General features: G+C 39.4%; 1 protein-coding gene across 1 annotated transcript in view; it reads right to left on the bottom strand.

The window, feature by feature from the left end:
* The window catches only part of LOC140340492 (beta-2-glycoprotein 1-like), a 39,402-nt gene extending 16,124 nt beyond the window's left edge, over positions 1-23,278 (bottom strand). The window contains exons 1-3 of the mRNA XM_072425745.1: positions 23,126-23,278; positions 11,497-11,628; positions 223-411 (exon numbers count right to left, since the gene is read on the bottom strand). Coding sequence (XP_072281846.1) covers positions 223-411; positions 11,497-11,628; positions 23,126-23,216 — 412 coding nt within the window. The 5' untranslated portion in view covers positions 23,217-23,278. The remainder of the gene's footprint in view (positions 1-222; positions 412-11,496; positions 11,629-23,125) is intronic.
* Positions 23,279-24,866: the final 1,588 nt, after the last annotated feature.

Raw genomic sequence — 24,866 nt, 5'->3', positions numbered from 1 at the left:
ATATTTAATATTTATCATAGCATCCATAGTTCCAATTGTTAAATAGTAACATGGCAATAGAGAAGAACTCTTTGTGGCAGAAGCAGGAAAACAGCTGTGCCCAGGTCCCCCTGACAACATGTTTAAAAATGCAAAGGGAAACATTGCAGATACTTCACATGAGCTACATTTTCATGAATTACAATACTAAAATAAAATTGAATCGTGTCATGTTGCTGTTACCCTCACAGGGTGCTGTCACACTCCACTTCTTATCACCCTGACAACGGCTGTGTGCCATCTCTTGTCCATTGGCCATTTGGTATCCTGGATGACAGCGTACTGTCATTTCATCACCAAAGTTTTTTGTTTTCTGATTTAGAGTTGTTTTGGCATTCTCGATGGTCACAGGCCAAGGGCAGCTGTTGCGGGCTGTAACATAAACACAATGACAATGATAATGCCTTAATTGTTTCTTAGAGAATTATACTTTTTGTATTACTTCCCTAGCCAACCTAGTTGGAATTGCATGACTAGGGCACAGCAGAGGAAGCCATGAACTGCACCTTTCCCAATCTAACCCAACTTTCCCATTAAAATAGACAACACCATTTGTTGGATTAAATTGTCCATAGCAGCTCATGGTATTAACCATTGTATATAATAACATACTTTTATATATACATCAACATATGTACAATATCAGACAACAAACTTTTCATGACAGCCTTTTATTCCACCAGCCATTGTTTTTCTTTCTAGGTTCATAAAACAATTCCTCCCATCCTAATCCTTTTAACAAATACATCCGCTCACTAACCAGGCCCCCTGCCGCTATCACAATGTCTCGGGGACAATTAGCAGATTAGCCCTTTTAACACCTAGCCCCCACAACAACCAAGTATCCTGCAGGACCACCACTAACGAAACAGAGCCCATCCCCTGATAGGCCCTACCCCCTTATTCCCTTTCTTCTCGAACCTTAACCCATTCATGGACCTAGTAAAAAAACGCCCCACTGCTTTGACAAATTCCCAAACCTTACTTCCAAAAAACAGGGAGGGAGGGTGGGAGTTGCTTGTTTCTAGAATGATTGTTTGTCCCCTCCCCTTGTGTACCTTTTTAAGTCTTGCCCAGCACTCCTCCCTGCACCAATAACCCCCCAATCAAAAAAGTTATTCTTTCCCACCCTTCTTTTTTTTTTTTTATTATTTTTCAAATTTCCTGCACTTTCTTTTTCACGCTCTCTCTCTCTCTCTCTCTCTCTTCTTTTCCTGCCTTCCCTTCTTACCCTGTCATGCGGCCCTTCGCTTTACTAGCTCCAGGCCAACTAACTGTGGCAGAGCACAATAAATATTCTAATATTGTCTTTCAGAAGAAATTTCTTCTTAAATATAGTTAAAACAGGATTCATAGGTATAATAGGAAAAGCTGAACTTGGCTGGAGGGAACTCTACTTACTTTAGAACCCCAGGACAATAGCACCGCTACCATACCCCTCTTACCTTCCACTATACAATAACAACACACCATATTGGAGTTTAATTAGCCATAATGGCCTCTTTATTATTAACAATAATTTAAAGTTATACTTGTACAAAAAACTTCTTAATGCAAATATTTTTACTCAAAACGCTTTATAACATACTGACATACAATCTTGGTACCACTTCAGTAACAATTTCCATAACAAAGCTAGATAGTTACTACCAACTCCCCACAGGTTACAGATCCTCAAAAGCCCCTTTTTAGACCTCATAACATATATATATACCTTATTGGGTCTGCCACCACCCTAATTATTAATACGCTTAGCCACAACACACGTGCCTCGGGAAAAAAGTTTCTCCAAAACACGCAACCCCATTACCCATCTAGACCTTCTAGATTCACCAACCAAAACTATGTTTTACCTATAATTTAGGAACTCCATACCTCTGATAGGGCCCTTTAATACCAAAACAATACTTCTAAACAACTGCCTTTAAGGACCCTTAGGTGCCAAGTACAAACTACCTTAAACCTCAGAAAATGCCAACACATAGGGAGGGTGAGTGGTCAAGTCCTCAATTCGCCCACGCTGGCTTGGCTTTCCTCTTATTTACGGCACTCTTCGTGGTGTTCATAGCGTGGTGTTCATCTTCTTTCTTCCTCTTCCGGGTCCTTCTTACGTCACCCAAACTCACACTGACTAGAAGCGAGATCGGTTGATGTGTCTCCCTGAAAATGTGAAAAAAATTGCTGATCTCAAGGCCCATGCGTGAGATCAAGCACTTTTGGCTGCCCCTGATTATGCATGCCCGATCACAGGTATGGTGTCCATAGCTGCCACCTTCTTTCTTCTTTCCGGGTCCTTCTTACGTCACCCAAACTCACACTGACTAGAAGGGAGATCTGGTGATGTGTCGCCCTAAAAAGGTGAAAAAAAGTGCTGATTCCACTGCCCATGCTTGAGATTAAGCACTTTTGGCTGCCCCTGATGATGCATGCCCGATCTCAGGCATATGCAGAAGGAGCAGTGCACAGCTTTCTGGGATATATGACGCAAGTATGCCAGGAGGCTGCCGGTTTTCCCTTTGGTGGCTGTAAAGGTGAAAGGTTAGGGGCCTTCCCCAAAAAATGTAAAAAAAATATTATAACAAAACATTTTTACATATAAAAGGAATAGCCACACATTGTATATTGTTAAAAATTGGTAAGTCTGCTTTAACATGCAATAACTTCAGGTAATTGGGATTTGTACGGTAACTTGCTAACTACAGAAATAAAGCAAACCAATCAGGATAAATCTCTTAAATGCAATACATTGAAAAATGAATGGTTGCTACAGACTGTTGAATCTGAGTAAAAAAATGTCAGGTTACAACCCATGTGTTCACTATAGTAGTTGTAGTTTGACATTTCACAAATACTTTTGTTCTTGGTCACATTTGGCAACTCTAAATTATTTTGACGACTTTTGTTTGTTTGCAAGAATGATCAAACAGACAAAATAATACAACCATTTCTATAAATTCTGTTACATGTTGGTGGTAGGTTTGTAAGTTTGCACAGTTTTTGCAATTAAAAGTGTTAATTATTGCCTAAAAAAAGTCTGATGTGCTTGGACAGCAAAGCACTGTACTACTCAACTATGGCAGCTGGTGGTGCTACTCTTCTCAGCACTTTTGAAATATATATATATATATATATATATATATATATATATATATATATAACATTTAATATTAAGTTGGATCGCCTGTAGCTTTGATTATGGCAAGCATTTGCTGTGGTATCATTTTGATACACCATCAGTAGATGGTGCTATGCCCTCATGTAAACGGTTGCAAACTCTGTCCCCGACTACAAGTTTGTTATAAACTCTACACAAGGACACAGCTCCATCTAGTGTCCGGATTATAAACAGATTATTTTTGATATGGCAATTTCAAGTAAAAATAAAATACATCCCGGTTTATTTTCGAGTATATACATTATAAAAAGAATAAAACTATACCCAGTGGTTGATGAAGAAGGGTGCTGGATATATATCCTCACTGGCTAAATTGTACACCTTTTAAAGATAGATTGGGTTAAGTCGAATCCTAACCACAACATACAGTACATTTGGGACAGTGTTGCTCCTAACACCTACTCATTGAAATGGCAGTTGCTGTGCTCTGCCTTGTCTGATTAAATAAAGCCAGCAATATCAGCTATACCAGGGGAGGTAGAAAGCAAACAGTACTGTTAATTTTTGAGCAGCATTAAATCATTTGAGGACATGTGCACCTTCAACAAGTCAGATGTGAATGATGATATGAGAGGAGGCAGCACCATCTGGGCACCTTCCCTTTGGTGATAAAAGTCATCTAACAGATGAGCATCTGGATTACCACAGTGCCCTTCTCTGTAACATGTGTGCCATGGCGTCAAACCAATGTTTCTTTGTGATAAACATACCACTGCACTGTAATTTTATAGCGCTTTTCCCATGGCACATTAAATGCTTTTTTTCACTCACTTGATATTTTATTCATGTGTTTCTAGATGATGTGATATTTCATATTCTGCAGCTTGGCTGTATTAGTATAATTATGATGTATGGACATTTGACAGTAGGGTGAACAGTTCTCAGTAATGAACTAGTTTTAGTGACCCGGCCACTGCCTGGTATGAGGCACGATGTAAATGGAAGTAATATAGAATATAATTTTGTAATGTTGAAATACTGTAGAATGAAGTCAAGGGGTCAGTGAGTTTTTTTTTTAAATAATGTGTAATAGTGAGCTGAAAATAATATCCATTGGATTTTTCCATAAAAAAAATGTTAAGATAAATATTAATAGGTAGTCCAATAATAATTGGTTAATATTTTAACATCCGAATTTTGACTTATTCCCTTTGAAAATTTCGAAACTGACCATTTAATGAGTAGACTGCTTTGTACAAAACTATATTTGGCCTTTCCTTTCATACATATTTTTAGATATGTTTGGACTGTCTGAACATTTTTTGCCGTTGTTAGTCCCTGGTGACCTTTTGGCAGTGCCTTTTTGTTACAATCCTTTTTTATTGAATAGTAAAACAAATAAAACATAGCTTGTACAAAAAATAACACATACAGAGATCTAGAGCCTAACGGCTCGCAATTGTAAGATACTAATACAAACCATATAACAATTATCTTAAACATAGCAAACATAAAAGTAAAATGGGATCCTCCACAAAATTGAGCAAAACAAAAAAGGACAGTAGAGAATAAAATGGAGGGGGAACTCCCATAACTTAGCTTCTTGTATTGCCTGAATTAGAAACCCTATCAAATATCAGGACATCAATTCCTCTAATACCCTTCAGGAACTCCCAGTGGCACCCGGGAATGTCAGCATTGATGCCAACTAAAAATTATGGCAAAACATTTAGCCCAGGGACAGATTTGGGGCAGGGCAAAGGGTGGTGGTGGTGGGGGGGGGGTATCCGACTGGCCTTCCATAGAAACAAGTCCTAAGTGCAGTGTATCCTACTCCCAACAAAATTTACAGCACTCCAACACTCCGTAAGGCTTATTACCACATTGATGTAAATTGAGGAGATTCCTTAAACCAGTCCCAAGCCAACCAAGTCAGCTTATATTGCTCCAACTTATCCTCATCCTCAGCTATCAATCTTTCCATATATTGAATCTTTTCCATTTCCACCAGCCAATCTCTCGTGGCGGGTGCCTGAGATTGTTTCCATTTGCGAGGTATAATTGTTCTGGCCGCTGTGGGAAAGTGACGGAGCACATCCCTCTTGCACTCCTTAAAGGACCCAGGGAGAATGGACAACAAGGCCATTTGAGGGGTGAGCTTTAAATTAGAGCCTGTCACATTATTATAAATGTCTGAAATTTGATCCCATAACCTGCGAGTGCCAGAGCAATCCCACCAAATATGTAACAATGTACCCCGGTGAGAGTCACATCTCCAGCACTTGTCAGAAATTGAGGGAGAAATCCGATGAACGTCTGTGGGACATACATACCACCTGGACATAATTTTATAATTAGTTTCTTGGGCCTTGCACGGGAGAGCCATTTTATGGGTTAACACAAACGCCTTTTCCCACTCCAGAGGTGAAATAATTACTCCCAATTCTTTCTCCCAATAGCTCGTAAAGGTGGGAGCCCTGGTAGCAGGCAACCCAATTAATATCCCGTACACTTGAGAGATAACATGAGTCGGCCTATTTTCAGAACGTAGTAATAATTCAAATGCTGTGAGGTTCCTCTGCGTTGGATAAGAGGTTAAAAACTGAGCCACAAAAGAGGATAATTGGAGATATAAAAACCAAGCGTTCGGCATCTGCTGCACCTCGGCGTCTAAGGAGGAGAGGGACGGAACCCTCCCATTCTGCAATACACTACAAATCTGTCTATGTTCCTCAGCCGTCCAGGATAAAAATTTGTCTACATGCATTGCGGGATCAAATGAGGGACTATCAAACAGGGGGGTCATCGGTCCTGTTTTAGAGGACACATGGCCCCCCCTAACTAAAACGTCCCACTCCCTTAAAAGATCAAGAGTAACCTTTGGGAGAGAGCGGAGTGTATGAAGCCTAGATCTGTCTATCCACAACAGGGAACGGAGGTCAACAGGGGATAGAATATACTCCAACCCTACCCAGCTCTTCCGGTCCCTATTATGGAACCAGTCTACCACCCGGGTCAACAAGGCCGCTCTGTAATAGCATCTGATATCCGGGACTCCTGCCCCACCCAACGTTTTAGGTCTAGTAAGATATCTAAGAGCTATTCTGGGGCGTTTCGAGGTCCACAAGAACTTTCTGCACAACTGCTGTATTTTACCTAAAAAGGCCTGCGATAGATGGATCGGAATAGTCTGGAAGACATGGAGTAGTTTAGGTAAAACATCCATTTTAAGAGTATTGATCCTAGCGAACCAAGATAGGGGTAAGAGATTATACCTCCCCAACTCCACTTTTATTTTATCCAGCACTGGATCATAATTATAGCTGAACAATTTATCTGGATCAGCCGTTATAAAGACCCCTAGGTATTTGAGTTTCTCGGTACAAAACCTAAACTGCGTATGAGTCTTAATGTATTGGACCTGGAGAGGAGAGAGTGATACATTTAGTATCTCAGATTTGTCGAAATTCACTTTAAAATTACTCAACATCCCAAATTTTTCAAACTCCTCCAAGATCGCCGGCATAGAAGTTTGTGGGGAAGATATATACATTAGGAGATCATCAGCAAATAAGGATATCTTAAAATGGTGTTGTCCAATCTTTATCCCTTGTATATTCTCATTTGCTCTCAGAGCCACCGCCAGATGTTCCATTACTATAGCATATAAGAGGGGGGACAATGGGCAGCCCTGTCTAGTGCCGTTAACAATAGAAAACGGCTCCGACAGGCCCCCATTAACCCCCCCCCCCGGCTGTAGGGGCAGAGTATAACGCGGCTATTCTAGCCATCATCAAGGGGCCTAGTCCTATCTGGCGTAATGCCTGGTACATAAATTCCCAATTTACTCTGTCAAAGGCTTTCTCTGCGTCCACCGACAAAAGACATACCGGGATTTTAAATAGTTTGGCGGCATGGGTAATTAGTAATGTTTTGAGTGTATTGTCTCTGGCCTCCCGTCCATGGATAAAACCGACCTGATCCATATGGATCAGATCCGGTAGATATAAAGATAATCGATTAGCAATTAATTTAGAGAAAAGTTTGGCGTCCACATTAATTAAAGAAATTGGTCTATAGTTTGAACACATTGAATGGTCCTTACCTGGCTTGGGAATGACAGTGATATGCGCCTCTAGACTTTGAGTAGGGAAAGTATTTTCACTAGATATAGATGAAAACACCCTAGTCATGAACGGGGCCAAAGCCTCGATATATAATTTGTAAAATTTGGGCGTGAATCCGTCTGGACCTGGGCTCTTTCCCGCAGGAGTATTCTTAATTACCGCAGACACTTCTGTTTCCGTAAATTCAGATTCCAAGCTAGCTGAGATTGCCGGGTCTAGTTCCGGTAGTGCAGTGGAAGCTATATAATCTTGGAGGGAAATAGTGGAGTGCGGTGAGGCTCGAATATTATATAACTCAGCATAATATTTTTGAAACACCGACAATATTTCCTGCGGGAAGGAGGTAGGGGCACCTGTATGGCTCCGTACGTGTGGGATGTAGGTAACCGCCGGCCGGGGGTGAAGCCCCCTCGCCAAAAGACGACCACATTTCTCGCCAAATTGATAAAAGGATCTGCGATGTTTATCTCTAAACTTTTGGTGCGCTAGATCGTAGAGTTCAAGTAAATGTCTTCTTGCGGAAGTTAATTCGATAAACACATCTGAGGACATATTGCTTTTATGCAATCTTTCTAACTCCTTAATATTATCAAGTGTACGCATAATCTCTTGTGATCTAATTTTCTTAAGTCTAGAACCTTGCTGAATTCAAACCCCCCGGAGCACTGCTTTAAGAGCCTCCCATTGAAAAGGTAAAGGTGTCTCGTCAGACTCATGGTCTTTTAAAAAATTTCTTATGGTATCCAACACTGCTCCTGCGCAGACTGAGTCCCTAAAAAGAGAATCATTACATTTCCAAGTCCACCCTCTGAGCCCTCCAACAGGAATCTGGAGGGTGGTGGAAACTGAGGCGTGGTCTGACCAAGGGCAGCTTTCGATACACGCTTCTGGTTTCCAGTCCAGTAATCTATGGCTAATAAAAATATAGTCAATACGAGAGTAAGTAAGATGGGGGTTGGAATAAAAGGTGTAGTCCTTGTCGCCAGGGTGCAGGAGCCGCCAGACATCAATCAACTGAAGCTCATTTAATTTGGCCTTTAACCCATTCAATTTGGAGTAGGAGATAGAGGAATGACCTGTAGATGTGTCAACCTTCGGGTCAAGAGGGAGGTTAAAGTCTCCACCCAATATCACAGCACCTTCTGCAAATGTACTAAGCTTGGTTAAAAACTGAATCGCTGCTGAGGTCGGCTGTTGATTAGGAGAGTAGAATGAGGCAACCGTATAGGTCTTATCGCATAAGGAGATTTTTGCCAACACAAAGCGTCCTAACGGATCAATGCAGGTGTCTAAGATCTTAGTCGGAATGGATTTATGGAAAGCTATAGACACGCCCTTCGTTTTACCTTCAGGGTTGGCACTATGGAGCCATGTAGTATAATAGCGGTTACGTAGTGCTGGGATTTTTTGAGACTGAAAATGTGTTTCTTGAAGCATTAAAATGTGGACCCTGGCTTTATGCTGGTTATATAAAAGTTGAGAGCGTTTATTGGGGCCATTAAGGCCCTTGGCATTAAGGGTACGGATTGTCAAGCCTTGCGAGGTAGAGGAGCGGGTAGTGGACATGTTGGCAACTAAAAGTACTTCGTAGGTCTAGAACTGGAAAATCTAGCAGATGACAATATAAACAGTGTACCACTCACTAGTTAATACCTGTGAGCGTGTAAAACTATTTAAGTAGGCCAGTCGGAATGGGAAGTATAAATAGGTATAACTGAGGGAGGGGGGGGAAGTAGCAGTCAGCTGGGGCGGGCCGAATCCCAGGTGACTAGGGGGCAATCTAAATTAAACGGTAACACCGTAAATGCCGCCTAAACCGGCGGTTCTCCTATGTGGGGGAATGTGGCGGGTCAATAGGAGAACAACCTAGAACTTTCAGATCCGCATCCACTCGGAAGAGAAGCCAAAATTATACTAAACCCGTAGGGCTCCAAGCAGAACTAGAACAAATCTAGCAGATCTTAAAGAGTAATGAGACCATAGAGGTATAACAAATATAGCAAGCCCTCTTTTCTAAACCAAAAATCATAATAACAGCAAAAAACTAGTAACCCGTCTCAGATAAGGATTATGAAAAGACTCCATACATTACCAGTGGGCGGACCCGCCTGTAGGCCTTCGTGAGGATAACAATTTAAAAAGACAAAAAACAAACAAAAGAAAAATAATAAAGGCCAACTCAAGTACAAAGCAGGAAAAAAACATGTCCAATTAGGGGGTCCACCATTTGGGTGTTCAAGGCACTTGAAAGGAGAGTTCATCACTGTATAGCTGAGACCCTCTCAAACGGGCTGCAGGGCTTGCATCCAAACAGTAGTTGAAGCATGGAGGTCATCAGAGATGTGAAGTTGACATGAGGTTAGAAGAGTCAGTTCCTGATCCAGGACCTTGCTGCCTGCCAGGCGAAGAAGAGGTAGAGGGTGCTGTTGGGCGTTGATCTGGACGATTAAAAAACCCAAAAGGCAAGGACAGTGGTACTTCGGGCCACGCTGGTATTTGTACTTCAGGAAGCTGAAGGTTCCGTAAAAACTGTGGTAGATCCTCTGGGCCTCTGAGGAAATAATTCCTGCCACCCAATCTAGCAATAAGGTGGAATGGGTACCCCCAGCGGTATGGAATATTTCGATCACGGAGCACATCCAGCAAAGGTCTGATAGCTCTTCGGAGGTCAAGGGTATGTTTGGATAGATCCGGCATCAGTTGTATTTGAGCCCCAGCATATTCAATATTATTGGTAGCCCTGGCTTTTCTCATAATATCCTCTTTGGTTCTATAAAAGTGAACCCGACATATCACATCTCGTGGACGTTGTGTATCTCTTCCCTTAGGGCCTAAGGTTCTGTGAACTCTATCAATTTCAATGTCCACATCCGGGGGAATCGCCAATAGCTGAGCAAAAATGGAGTATGCAGCATTGTATAACTCAGAATTAGGTACCGTTTCCGGTAAACCACGGATACGTATATTATCGCGCCTATTGCGATTCTCCATGTCATCTTGCATTAGGTACAACATTCTAATTTGAGCCGCCTGGCGCTCCAAAATAGCCTCATGAGCCACCATTTGAGAAGAAAGCTCCGCACATGTGCCCTGAAGGGCACTAGTAGTACTAGAGACTTGTTGTAAAGTCTGTTGAATATGGAGAAATTCTGCTTTGCAGCTTGCTTCAAGTCTCCCTATACTGTGATCAAGATCTGAGTGTGTTGGGAGCGCCCTCAAGTGGGCTTTCCAATCCCATTCATCCTCCTCTGGTCCTGGAGAAAATAAGGCCTTAGAAGATTCCCCCATAGGGGATACTAAACTGGGAGGCAATGAAGTGTGGTCTGGGGATCCAGTCATCCTACCTGGTGAGCGTGTCCCCATGTCCAGGCCTTGCTCTCTGACCTGGTCTGGTGAATGTCCAGGAGATGTGGGGCTGTTCCGGACCGCATCCGTCCGCGATCCGGCTCCTTCTGGTAATTGAGGCCGCGGCTTTGCGGCCTGTGTACTCGCGGCCCTGAGGTTTGCAGAAAACAAGCCCGGGATGCTGCTGGATCCCGGGGTTTCCCCACCGAGTCGGCTCCTCTGCCCCCCCTTTGTTTTAGGGCCCATCAGGTGTGCAGTACAGGCACCAGTGTGCTGCTTAAGCGGCTTCTTTCCCTCGTGGAGCACGGAGCAGTGTGTTTCTGCTGCCTACTCCGCCATCGGCCGGCCACGCCCCCTTGGCAGTGCCTTTTATATTGAATAAAGTCATTTGATTAAGCTGAAATTCTCAATGATGAAACTTGTGGTTTTGATCAACTACAAAGAGATGAGATCAAAATTGTCTGGATTGAACCTGGTGGAAAATTTGATCGCTTAAACCAAATTGAGTATTGTTTCTGGTTTAAAAAAAAAAAAAAAATATTCCAATTTATAGATTGGTTTGATCAATGGAATTCTGATGATCAATTGATCTTGTGAGTAGAAGTTTGCTTTATCTATATAGCCAGATAACGAGTTTGGGCAGAGTGCTACATTTGTGGTAGGCAAATTAAGAAATCTGCTCATAAGTAACTCTGAGAGCTTTGCATCCATGAAAGGTGTACAGATAATATTCCCCTAAAAAATGAATGATGAAAATATCATCGACAGCTTACTTTAAATTAAATTTCTTTGGTTTTGGCTTGGTTTTTATTATTAAAATTCAAACATGTAATCTGTAATCTGTACAGAGATTGCTTTTTTTGTACTTACATCTGATACAACTCATTCCGCAGTTTCCATCACACAAACATTTCAGTTTATTCTTTGTGCAATCTTGATCTTGTGTACAAGCTTTCTGGCATGTCTGACCAATAGGATTGTCCTTTCTTGTAGGGCAGACATCTAAAAAACATAATAATATTATAAAGACTTTAATAGTGTCTTATATTGCTTTGTACAAATATAAAATTTACTGTACTATTTACACACTCCAATATTTTATTGTGCCATTTTTAGCTTTGATCCGTGGTATGATTTCACTAAGCCTATGCAATGTCATGCAATGCATTTTTTTTTCTGTCCAAAATTGCTTTATACTTTCATCTTGATCTTGTATGATGTGGCAGAATTGGACCACTGAGTCCTCTCTAGCACTTTCCAAAGGTCCTCAATGGGGTTAGGTTCTGGGTTTAGGGTTAACATAACATTATATATTATATTATATATTATATATATAACATTATTATATATAATATATATATATATATATATATATATATATATATATATATATTAACATAACATTATATATATAATATAACATAATATTAAATCCATAACATTGCATGACAAATGAAAGCAATCTAAGCCTATATGCTTGGTTAAATCTAGGTGGTAAATTTGTTTTTTTTGGTTTGGCCAGGCAGTGTAAATATTATATGCATTTCAATGTAGCAGCATAAAAAGCAAAGCTTACATGCAATGTATAGTCATGGCTACCATTACTCAAAAGGTAATAATTGAGTATCCTAGAATCCTGAGATTGACTAAAAGCAGATAGAAAGGTAAACTAGCTATAGATAGACATATGCCTCACATAAAACAATAAGCAATGAGACCTATTGTTATCACAGATATTCATAAATTCAAATAATAGAGATCTTCAGTAATCCACAGCAATCTCAGAAAACTATTCCCAGTCTAGCAGAGGCAGATGCTAAAATACATTGGGTTTCCGAGAAAAGCTGAGAGCTGAATGCAAATGCTGAACTAGAATGCTTTACAGTCATTATTTCTTTCTTTTATTATTCATGTAATACTAATTATTTTCACTAGATGTCAATGGAAACTTGAAAAGAAGCTTCTGCTTATTATGTCGTACATTCTACTAAACAGGAATTGCATTCATGTTCATAGTTAAGGACGCAAGAATAGTCATTAGCAAACCCACAGGTAACCAAAGAGACCGGAAGTAACCTGGAAAACTCTCATTCCTACTGTGACGGTACATGTAGCCTCATTATACTAGCAGCAGCATAGTTAACATTTCAATGCATTATTCTCGTCGCTAATCTGATAACCAATAAAGCAGTTTTATGCTACAATAAAATGTCTGTACCAATTTTGAACTGTGCGTGTTGCAACAAAGAAATATCCCAAAGTTGGAAAAATATAAATTTACCCTTACATTACATTTCTGGACCTTCTGTTAAATATTCATAGGTGACCACATTGCAATACCATGTTGGTAGCATTGCAGCATCTCATACGTCCAAATAAAAGGCATTACTTAATCCATTGGGCGTAACGTGAGATTAGTCATATTAAGATTTATCTTGAAATACCGCTTTAAAACCTAACGTTGGACATGGGAGAGTTTTAGACCTTTGTCAGACTTTTATTCCTATCCATGACCCCACTAGGGTAGTAGTTGACACTTTAAGAAAAATGTACTCTTACAATAGGGATCCTCCAATAATAAACGGGTTTATTGCTTCCTTTTTTTCTGGAAAAGCACATTTTACCTACTTCAGGGGCAGACATAGGGAGCTGCAAAGTGTGTCACTACATGATGGCTCTGTACCCTTCTCAGACAACCCACAACGTCTCCAAGCCAGTTCTGCACAGGGACCCACTGTTAGCTACATCAACCACTGCTTTGTGTGATCTTTCTTTATGATAGGTTAATAGCTGTGGTTCCATATAGGGTAAGACAGATTACTCTTTCCATATTGGTAATTTTTTGATGTACACCCTTGGTGTGATTTTAGATCTCACTGATTTAGATAAATTACAAAAAAAGTTTTTTTTTCCATCGTTTGGACCCGCTTACCATCTTGGGCTTCTTATCTTTTATGTGATTTTTATATGTGGTTTATATGCTAATAAAATATTGTTGACTTTTAAATATTAAAATATATTTTTCGTGAACCAAGATACAAATTCCTGTATGGACCTGTTTATATACATTAGACCTAACCTTTATTTAGTTTATGGTTCCCTGGTCTACATATTTATATATTTTTTGGTTTCCATTTCTACCGCTCTTCCTGGCATACTTGCCCATTCACTGCTTTTTTATAAAATTATATTACACGTTTCCATTAATTTAGTATTGCTATAAAATATCCATAGCTATGTAATGTTATGGACAATTATAAATAGCAGGGCTAATGTCAAAGAACTTCTAAAGGTCTGTATATTACTTGTGACAGGTCTGTTTCTAGAGCCGTTATCAGCAAAATACACAGGGTTTCCAGTTTAATAATGTTTAGTGTAATTAGATTGTTTTTATGTCTGAGAAATTCTCTGGAGTTTGATTTTGTAGACAGATAATCGTGTTCTTTTTTGTTATCTTTGAAATATGTCATTTCAAGAGCATCAGAGGAAAATTCTGCCATCTAAACAGAGGTGTTTATTAAAGACTACATACAGTATATGTGGATTCAGCAGTCAGTCACTGTGCCAAGCATTTAGAGAGGAAGAAAAAAAAGAAACTCTAAAAGACAAGAAAAAGGAAAGTAAAAAGAAAGGGTTTGATTCATCGGATTGCAATATCCAAAAGTAAGGTAACAATTGTAATTTCCAATAAAGAACTACATGACATCTAGAACTAGAAGAAAAAAAAAATCAAGCAGCTACACCGGTCACTGTGTACCAGTAAAATATGTTTGTTTCAGCCATCCTTTGCTTAGGTCAACGTCTGATGCAATATATCTGCTTTACCCTTAAAGCGCTAGAGTGTCCATTCTGCCTCCTGATATTTACTTACAGCTACGCCTTATCATTGGCCTTACATACACCCACTCAGTGAATGAAACACAATGCTGTTACAGATATAAAAAGAAGAAGTTGCAGTTTATTTGATATTGATCATTCCTGTTTTGCAATTTCGGTTATGTTTCAACCAGCACAGGAATTTGCATATATTGCAGCCTAAAGTGCACCTTTGCTCAGACATAGACAAGGAAGCAAAACTAATCCTAAAAAAAAAATCCTGCTTAGACACAGGGACTCTGATTTATTAAAGCTCTCCAAGGCTGGAGAGGATACACTTTCATCAGTGAAGCTGGGTGATCTAGCAATCCTGGAATGGATCTGGTCCGGGATTGAAAACATTTGCTAACAAACAGCAAATGACTTTTAGGAAATCCATTCCAGGTTTGCTGGCTCACTCAGCTTCACTGATTAAAGTGTATCCTCTCCAGCCTTGGAGAGTTTTAATAAATCAGGGCCAGTGTTTCTGGCATTAGTATTGTAAATGCTTGTACTTGTTGTTTGTGGGAATAATTAATTTTCTATGCATTTTCGATTAAAGGTTTTTGGGCAGCATGGTGGCTCGGAGGTTAGCGCTCTTGCACTCTGCAGTGCTAGGTTCGAATCTCGACTAGGATGCTATGGTGCATTGTGTTTGCAGATTATTCCTGTGTTTGTGTGGCTTTCCTCCTCCATTCCCAAAACATGCAGTTAGCTTATTCAGCTTCCCCCCAAAATTGACCTTAGACTGTAACAAAATACACCTGAATATGGTAGGGACATTAGATTGTGAGCCCCTTTGAGGACCAGCTAGTGATGTGTCTATGTTCTTTGTAAAGCACTGAATTAAATCTGGGTGCTATATAAAGACTGCCTAATAATAATAATAATAATAATAATATAATTAATAATAACATGTTCCTGACATTACAGAGGATGAAGAACAGAAAAGCACAGAAAACTTCAGGTGGTAATAAAGTCTTATCTATACCGAAAACATTGCTTTGCAAGGTAAAGTTAGGAGAAACTAAAATAAAGTAGATATATCTGATATATTTAATTTTCATTATTAAAGAGAAGTATCATTGTGTCTACTTTCTAGTCTTTGAGAATTAGGATGTAGAAATATTGTTACCACAAGGAGAGTGAGAAGAATATGAGAAAATAGTTTTTCTCAACTTTTATAACATAGGGAATCCCCTTGAAAAAACTTTTAAGTCTTCAGATAACTCCTGCTATAATCCACTACTCATATAAACTATATCCACAACTCATAGGTACATTAGCTTGTCAGTCAGTGGGAAGAATGCCTCCTACATTGCAGACCAGTATAAGAAATGTCACCATTATAGATAGGAAAAACATCATTGGTGTCAGTTAAACTGACTTGAACACAATATCCATTGCTCAAGGAACCCCCAACAACTTCTGAAGGAACTGTAGAGTTCCAGGGACCCTGTTTGGGAAACACTGGTTTAGACTTGGGGGAATGCATGTCCCATGGTCCTTACATGGAAGAGTATAGGAGGGAGGTCTCTAATGAGCTTGTATTATGTATTGGTCCCAGTGAGATCCAATTTTTGTATTATTCTAAACAATTTTGTACTTCCCCAATAATTGTTCCATGTTTTTTTAAAGAAGAAGTTTTTTTTTAGGAGATTTTTTAGAGCCATTATTAGTATAAGTGTAATAGCCATTGTAATTTAGGTGTATAGATAGGGTGTCCAAAATGCCTATTTTTTTACCTAAGTTGATTGCCTTTTTTTAAATTGGTTAACATGAGCTCATACCAAACTTACACCTCTGGTCCTATTTCTAAAAATATTTTTCATTCCTTGCTCCTGGGGGCTGTAATAATCCATCATGCTGAAATATGCACTGTCCTAATTAGTGTGTATACTGTTAGTAAGTATTTAGGAGATAAATTTAGCATTTTCTGGTATAATTCTAAATAGTTTTGGAACTTGGTCCTTGGGACTTGGTTGGTTGTCTGTTGCTGTATAGGTAGTACATTTTCAGACAGTCATGACAGCCAATCTTTGACCTCATATGCCACTTTTGTTATGGGATATTTGGTGCCTGTAAGGAGAGAAGTTTTTCTTAAGTATGCCTTGCTGGCAGAAAGATTGAATCATGGGTGCTAAGGAATCTTCTTTGTCTTTAGTTAAAGGATACTGCTTTTGGTTTATTGGTGTATGTGGTTTTGTGAGTGCTGTATATGGGGTGCAGTCCAGGAATCCCATGTCATAAGGTCCGGTGGACCATGTGCTGTCAGAAACTGGAAAATCCAATAAGGTCAGTTGCAAGGTTGTATTGACATTAATCCTTCCCTTTGGGTCAACAACCAGTTACATTCCCAGGGATCCCATCAGGTCTCTTCCTAACAAATTAACTGGACAACTAGGTAATACCTTGAATTGATGTGTAATGTATTCTCCATGTACTGTACATATGGAGATATGAGGTGTGCATCGTGTAGGGGTAATGACTCCATTTATTCCCAGAGGGCCCACAAGGTGTAGATGATACCGACCATGATCGGAGGACAGAACAAGTCGCTCCTGCGTCTACTAAGAAGTCTATTAGGAAATGTCCTACTTTAATGTGATTATTGGGTTTTCATCAGCCTGGTCAGAGATCTGTAACATAGTGGTGGTGGAGTCTTCCTGCGTGCATCCCTATGCTTGATGTGATTTGCCTCCCCATTGTATAGGGTACTTTGGGGTAGGTTGGTTGTAATTGTGAGCTGAATGTGGCTGCATTGGCGTGCTATGTGGTTGCTGTTGTACTGACTCCTGTTGGTGTGTAGGGCAGTCTCTGGCCCAATGACCTTCCTGTCTACAGGCAAAACATGCTTGATTCATTCTAACATTTCCATATCCTCTATTGTCGTTCCTGTACTGTCTGCCTCTTCTGCTTCCACCACTTCCTCTGTACCCTCTGGGTTTCCCTGAATAAAGAAGTCCCTGCACATGGGGCTTTGACGGTTTAGTTATTTCAAAACATCCTGCCGGGTCTTTAGTTAACAATTGTCCCATTATATCCTGTGGGGGTAATATGCTCCAGTTATCGATAATCATTTTGGCAGTTTTAGCATGTTCAGGGATTAATCCATTAATCAGTGACTTTGTAAAAACAACATTCAAATCTCCTCCTAATCCTAGACCTGCCTCATCCTTCCACACTTTCCTAAACCTTCGAGCATAATCACTTACTGTTTCTCCTGCTTTCTGTTTGCACGCTAATGCTGTAGCCATTGATTTTCTATCTCCATGTATCCTAACAAATTCATTATTCTTTCACGCAGACATGCTGGCATCATGCGCAGTGGCTGTAGAAAATATCTCACTTCTAACTTTGGTTCACGAGACGATACTTTACACATCCCATGCTGTACTACACTGCACAAAGGTTGTCTGGTTATGAAGTTATCCTAACATCCACTGCAGGCTTAAGTGTAAAATATGCTCCTGCTACCAGCGGTCCTGTAGCTGTGCTCAATGCCCTCTTAAATCTTAAAGGGCCAGAGGATGAAGTGCCGGAGTCACACTCATGTATCACTGAATTACATACCACATCAACACCAGGTTCCGACTTATCCACAACACCCAACACCCACCTCTGTTAACTCTTCCAAAGCCGCAGAATTGATAGCGCTCACCAGAGCCTGTGAAATTATAGAAGGAAAACCTGTAAACATGGTCACTGACTCGAAGAGGTTTTACCACAGCTGATGGAAAACCCATTCAGCATTATTTTCAAAACTTTTGCAAGCCATTCACCTCCCCAATCAAGTAGCCATTATCAAATGTCAAGCACACATTTCTTCCAATTTCTTCAATGCCAACAGACTAGCAGATTTTCATGCCAAAACCACTGCAGTCTACCACACCCACCACTAGCCCCCCTGATACACTTCTGCTTGCCATCCCACCTTCCACTGAAACCAACACACTTCTAACACAATTCCAGTCCTTCACCCCACCCGACAGGACATTGAATTCCAGGAAAAGGAAGGACTGACCTTAGATTCCTTTGGATTCTGGTCAAAAGGAGGGATAGTAGGGCTGCCCCAAATAGCAGTACCCCTCATTGTTTTTCAAATCCATGGTTTAGGACACAAAAGCGTTAAAACCAAAGCACAAGAAATAAACAAACAATTTTGTGCCCAAAATTTAAAGGAACATACACAGGCCATACTTTCCCGTTGTTTACCATGTGCTAGAAATAACGTGCAAGGAACGAAAGCAGGACAACATGAACATTTGTTACCTCCACAGGGTCTATTTCAAGAGTTACAAATTGACTTCACACACATGCCAAAGGCTTCCAGTGGATTTCAGATAATGTTAGTGATTACAGATAGATTCAGCAGATGGGTAGAAGCTTTTGTAGTCAGGAAAGAAAAGGCAAGGACAGTAGCTAAGATACTATGCAAGGAGATCATCCCCAGATTTGGATGCCCGGTGAGAATAAGCTCAGACAGTGGCACTCCATTCACTTCTAAAGTTACGCAGGAGATTTAAAAAATGATGAACATAGAATGGAAGTTCCACATCCCATATCACCCCCAGACTGCTGGAGTAGTAGAAAGGATGAATAGGACATTAAAAGACAAACTTAGGAAAGCAACTGGAGGGACATTCCCTAAGTGGGACCAATACCTACCAGCCGTGCTAGCAGAAATAAGAATGACACCCAATCCAGTTAATAGGCTATCACCCTTTGAAATTTTAATGGGACGCCCATTCCCCGCCCCTTGGGCCAAAGAACCCCTTATCTTACTACCGGGGGACTTACAACAAATTCAGGATCAATATGTAGCTAAGTAACTGAAAAATTGAATAGCAACTACGGAGAAATCTCTCTCTTTTCCTCTCCCTACAGCTCAACCGACGTACCCATTCAAGCGTGGAGACGTAGTGTTGGTTAAAGCTCTGCACAAGCACAAATCCTTGGATCCGCCCTTTGGACCTCCAGTCACCGTGCAAGCCATCACTAGAACAGCCGTGCTGACCAGTGGAGTACCCACCTGGATACACGCTTCAAGACTGAAAAGGCACCGCCGATCCAGTGCCAGGATGATTCTTCTTGATTCGCAAGTACCAGCTCGGATGCTTGTCTGCAGTTTTGGAGCCCTGGTGGTCATATTCTGCCTTGTTTGGGTCACAACTACTTGCCACTATCATCCTCAAGATTAGCCCTTCATTTGTCTCCAATCAAGCCATAGCCTAAAGAAGGACTCTACCCTGTCTATGCATCGGTGAGGACTTGAGTATAGTGATTGGGCTGATTCCCATGGTAACATATGGGAACGTCTTGCCAAAGAAATATATAATAGCTCTAGTTTTGTCTGTCTGATATGCATCGTACTCACGATATGTTAACTTCCTGTTTGATTGCTGTCTCCAGTCCAGTCATAAAACTACTTAGAGTCTTTAGCATTATCTACAATGACACTGATGTTACTGAAAGTGATATGCATTTACTTCATAACCTTTATAACTTTTGCAACAACTGTAAAACCTATGATTCCCAGAAAATTAAAAAATTATATTTAAACACTATAAATATTACCCAGGGAGATGTATGTTACCATATGACTTGTAACCCCTCTGACTTACCCCACTGTAGTATGATAGTACTACAGAGAATCACTCAGCTTCCTCAAGTTATGTATGCCCAAGAACCTGAAGCTGTCTATTTGTATGTAAAGGAACAAAGGTATGAGGCCAAGTAGTTATGCTTTTTTGAAGGATAAAAAGAGGGAAATGTAAGGAGCTGAGGAATTTTGCTGAGTCTTGAAGTTAATTATTTTTGTGCTTTTGTTATGTTTTGTAGATGATTGAATTATGTTGAAACTAGTTGTACTCTTCTTATCAGTAAACTAACGTCCGCTCCCCCATTTTTGCCTTGAAACTCTCCCTTTCCTCCCTTCATCCATTTATCTGTTCCCTTGACAAAACTATCTTGTTCTAAGAGAACCACAAGGACATTTGTCACGTCTGCTAGTTGTCTGTAGTCATGTGATCATGCACTAATCATGCCTTTGAACTGTTATATAAACTGTGTGCAAACAATAACGTTTTGAGAGTGATCTAACTACACATTGATTTGTGTGTGTTACATTCTCTCCCAGCGCTGTAAAAGTCATCAGAAAAAAGGACAACTGATCGGGGATCAGAGTAGGGGACCACCTGAACAGTACCTTTTGGGCGAGTAGCTTTGAAGTGTTTAAACAATACTTGGAGTCTTGGAATGCTAAGAGAAAGTGTGGTGTCGTTAACTTGAGGGCTACAGTTCCATCCCCATAGACAGGATCTAATAGCAGCTTTAAATTCGGGACTACTAAGCTAGGAACAAAGTTGCTTTGACTTGAAGATGGTATTCTATGTTTTGAGACTGCGTTTGGATTTTACAATACAACAGTACTATGGGCCTGCATGCGTTTTTGCAGTCACTCCACCAGGAAGGACCCAGGAACAAAGAGATGGCCTCTACTGGGGTAAATGCTACACACCTTAAACATATAACGTAAATTGTAATAGTGGACCATTGACAAGGTTATCTATTTTCTTATATAAAAACTAAACCAAAAACATTTTTTCTAGATTGGCCCTACTTTTCTATACAAACATATAATTATCTACATAGGTTTACCTGTGCCCAGTAAGCTTTGCCAGTATTTTTCCACTGCAGGCAACACTTTATGAAGGGCCTTCTCATTTTTAATAGTCCTAGGTCCCCAGTCTGACCCTGGGTGGGATGGGGGGATGGAGATCTCAGAAATCTGCATATGAACTAGTGTTGCTTTTCAGAAATTATATTTGGTTAAAAAAAAAACTAAAACCGTTGCAGTTTGATTTTATATTAATTAAATAGTAGCTATAATGGGCAGTAGTTGTGTTATGTGTATATTTGAAGGACCAATGGATTTTTGGTAAAAATTAGGATATTCCAATTAGGATTTATTTTCCAGCCGAACCCAGGCATATCCAAGCAACATTAGAACCAATACATCATCATTCCACTGTGCACAATATAAATAGAACAGAAACCATTTATCTTTCCTACATATTACAAACATTTTCAGTCTGAAGCTTCAGGCTGTCTCCATTGCAGATTCATAATAACACATTTTGAATAAACTCTTTCTAAACATATAAAGGCCTTGGTTATAAAAGAAAATTAAATGGTACATATTGATGGTGATTCCTGTTGTAAAGTACCTCTATGTAATTAGAACATATATATACAAAGACGAAAAGAAGAATGGCTCTTTGAGGCAACACTAATTCTTTAAAATTAGATATATAAAGCTCTATTACCAGTTTCGGTTACTTATTATTTTATCTGGTTTTTGAGCCAAGCACTGTAGCCATTCATAGAGTAATGTTAGCTCAGTGAGAATTTTTATATTTCAGTTTAGTGACACTCGAATGCAAATGCATGTTTTTTCTCTTACTTTCTCTTTCTTGCACTGCCAGTCACTTTCAGGTTTAATATCATTAGCTTTGTTCGACCCACTTTTCTAGAGAGCCCATGGCATCATTGCACAACCTCTGGGGCATGTCATCACGCCATTCAGAGCTAACAATTTTGCAATGAAACGCTCATGTCATGTGAGTGACTGTTCTCTGCATCATAGAAGTACACCCACTGCAAATGCCAGGAGAAGAGGAAGGGGAAGACAGGATGAACCCACTTGTCTTTACCATTTTCCATGTTTCTGTTCAAGTACGAGGCTTTTTGCGGTACTAAGTGCTCACACATAAGGCTATCTACTCTAGTCCATATATGTTGTTGGTTAATAAAATGTGTGTGGCTATAGAAATTCAGACATTTATATATATTTTACCATGCAGTAGATGAGCTCTAAAACACACAATCAGTGACCTTGATAGCAGTGAGCATTGTGGAGCAATTCCTCCTCAAATGTAACAGCAGAAACAATGGAGCTCAGCTGCCCCTACTTCTAGAGCACATTTTCTGTCTGATATTAAAAGGCCTTGAAGGATATGAATTTAGTGTTTCTGTGAGTATGAATTGCTCTATAATGCCTACTAAAGTGAGGTCAGTGAAGGCTTGTTTTAAAAAATCTGGATGTCTGTACCATATAATGCCAACTGAGCACCTAGAATGTGATTAGTCTATGGAAAGCTGGCCTGTCAAGCACTGGACAGTAAATATTTAGCATGGGTTATTACTGCATCTGCAACTTGCAAATGCTATAACATGACTAATAGATTCGTGATAATTTATAAAAAAAAATATTACAAAAACGAAAACTGGTTAAGCACACACCAAAAAAAAAGGAGACAGGAGAGTTTTGTTACCTAAAGCAGTTTAGGATTTTTATCAATTGTGCATTGATTGGTAGGACAATTCTTAAATAAAAAACACTTCTTTTTAATTTACTGTGCTTTATAGAATATGATATCCAAGTGAAAAATAATAACTAAACATTTTAAAAAAAATAATAACTATAATTAAAAAATATTAAAAATTAATAATACCTGTGAGAGTTACATGTCAGCCACATCAACAAACATAACTTCCATGTATAATATGTATTGTTCCCTTTATCCTGTCTGTGCCCATACCTACCACACACCTTTAGTTACACCTCTAGACCATACTGTACCTTGATCACTGAAGGCAGTAGGCATATTAAAGATCAGGAACGCTGCCACTATGGAGTAAATTTTCCAAGCCATTTTTGGAACTGTGAACATCCAGATCCCAATCTTCACTAGATCATATCCTACAAGTCTGTTCCTTCTATATAAATTAGAAATGTTACTGATTAACCAGTAACTAGAATGATAGAGAACATAAACTATGCCAAAGGCCATGTTGACTGTGGACACTTATCTTTTCTGTGATCTTTGACTTCCCCCACAGAGTTTTTTTTTAGGAAAAAAGATAAAAAAGAACAGTCCAGTGTACAGAGGATACTTATACAAAATACATAAAGAAATCAATACCAGGATTTTTATGATACCAAAAAAATCAAATTTTCGAGAAAGGTCTGGAGCAGTTCACCCCATCACCCATCACTAAAAATTCTAAACTCATTTTTCCCCCCTCACCTCCTGCTCTGGTTTTGGAATATCCCTACATAACTTACTAAAGTTACAAAGCTAACTTTATTCAATGTGTAAAAAAAACTTCAAGATTTTCAAACGTTGACACCATTGATCTTGCAACTCAGGCAGCGTAATAATTCCACTATTTAAGCTCATGTTAAGAGTATGACAGCCGCTCCTAAAAGGGACTGATTTCTCAGAACGCCAATGTTACCAGTATACGCATATCACTCCGTCCCCTCTGGTCCCAATCAACAGCCCTCATGAACCTACCTCTCGACATGATATAGTCAACAAAGGACTTGGACATCCAGCAAATATATAGCCGCTAAAGATTCAATGCATAAAAAATTGTAATGTGATACATTTTACACCCCTTTTTTCTTGTACTGTATTGTTGAATATTGTTTTTTACTAATTTCATTGAAATGTTCCATCTCCTTTTGTAATACCTAATAAAAATTTATTGACACTAAAAAAAACTTCTGAACTTTGAGTGTACGTATACTTAAAAATATACTAAATCCTGAAACATATTTTGCAAGACCCCATACTTTACATACAGAACTCACTTCATTCACATATGTAGGTTAGGTATATTTTAACTTCTGCATCTTTGGCAGTTACAACAGCTTCACCATTGACCAAATGCTCAATTATTAGGTTATATTGAATATTATATACCATAAGAATTGCTGTTAATAACATAGAGATGATGTAATGATGTAATGACTGATGTGATTAAACACACGTGCATACAAATACATAATACCACACTTTGTCTGATTCTGATTTTTTTATTTTTATATTTTATATTTTAATTTGAAAGTCAAACCTTAGTGTATCCCAATATTACAGCACATCTCCCAGTACATAACTGTGCATAACACTTTGAAATTGAGTTAAACCCTCCTATCCTTTACAGCTGAGGAAGGAGCCTATGTTTAGACATGCAGTTGTCAGGGTACTACATTTGTGATCAGCTTTTACATCAGGCATTTGAAGGTTTAAAAGTTCATTTGAAAGCTGCCATAAACATGTTGGGAACTTGTGACAGTGATCACTAGAGGATTGCCCTTATATATTGATTATACCTAAATTTAAACTAATCTGAGTAATATGAGTAAATATAAACTAAGGTACCTTTTTACCTGATATTACAGGTATACATATATTTTTTCCCTTCTTAAGGTTAAAGTAATTTTTACTTTTAAATTAGTTAGGATGTGTAACATACTCTTAAATGATCTTTTGTGAATTGTTGTTGGGCACCAGTAGATGGCTCTGAGTCCTCAT

This window comes from Pyxicephalus adspersus, chromosome 11 (assembly GCF_032062135.1).
Source record: "Pyxicephalus adspersus chromosome 11, UCB_Pads_2.0, whole genome shotgun sequence".
NCBI lineage: Eukaryota > Metazoa > Chordata > Amphibia > Anura > Pyxicephalidae > Pyxicephalus > Pyxicephalus adspersus.
Note: the sequence above shows the minus strand (reverse complement) of the source record. Positions and strands in the feature narration are given on the sequence as shown.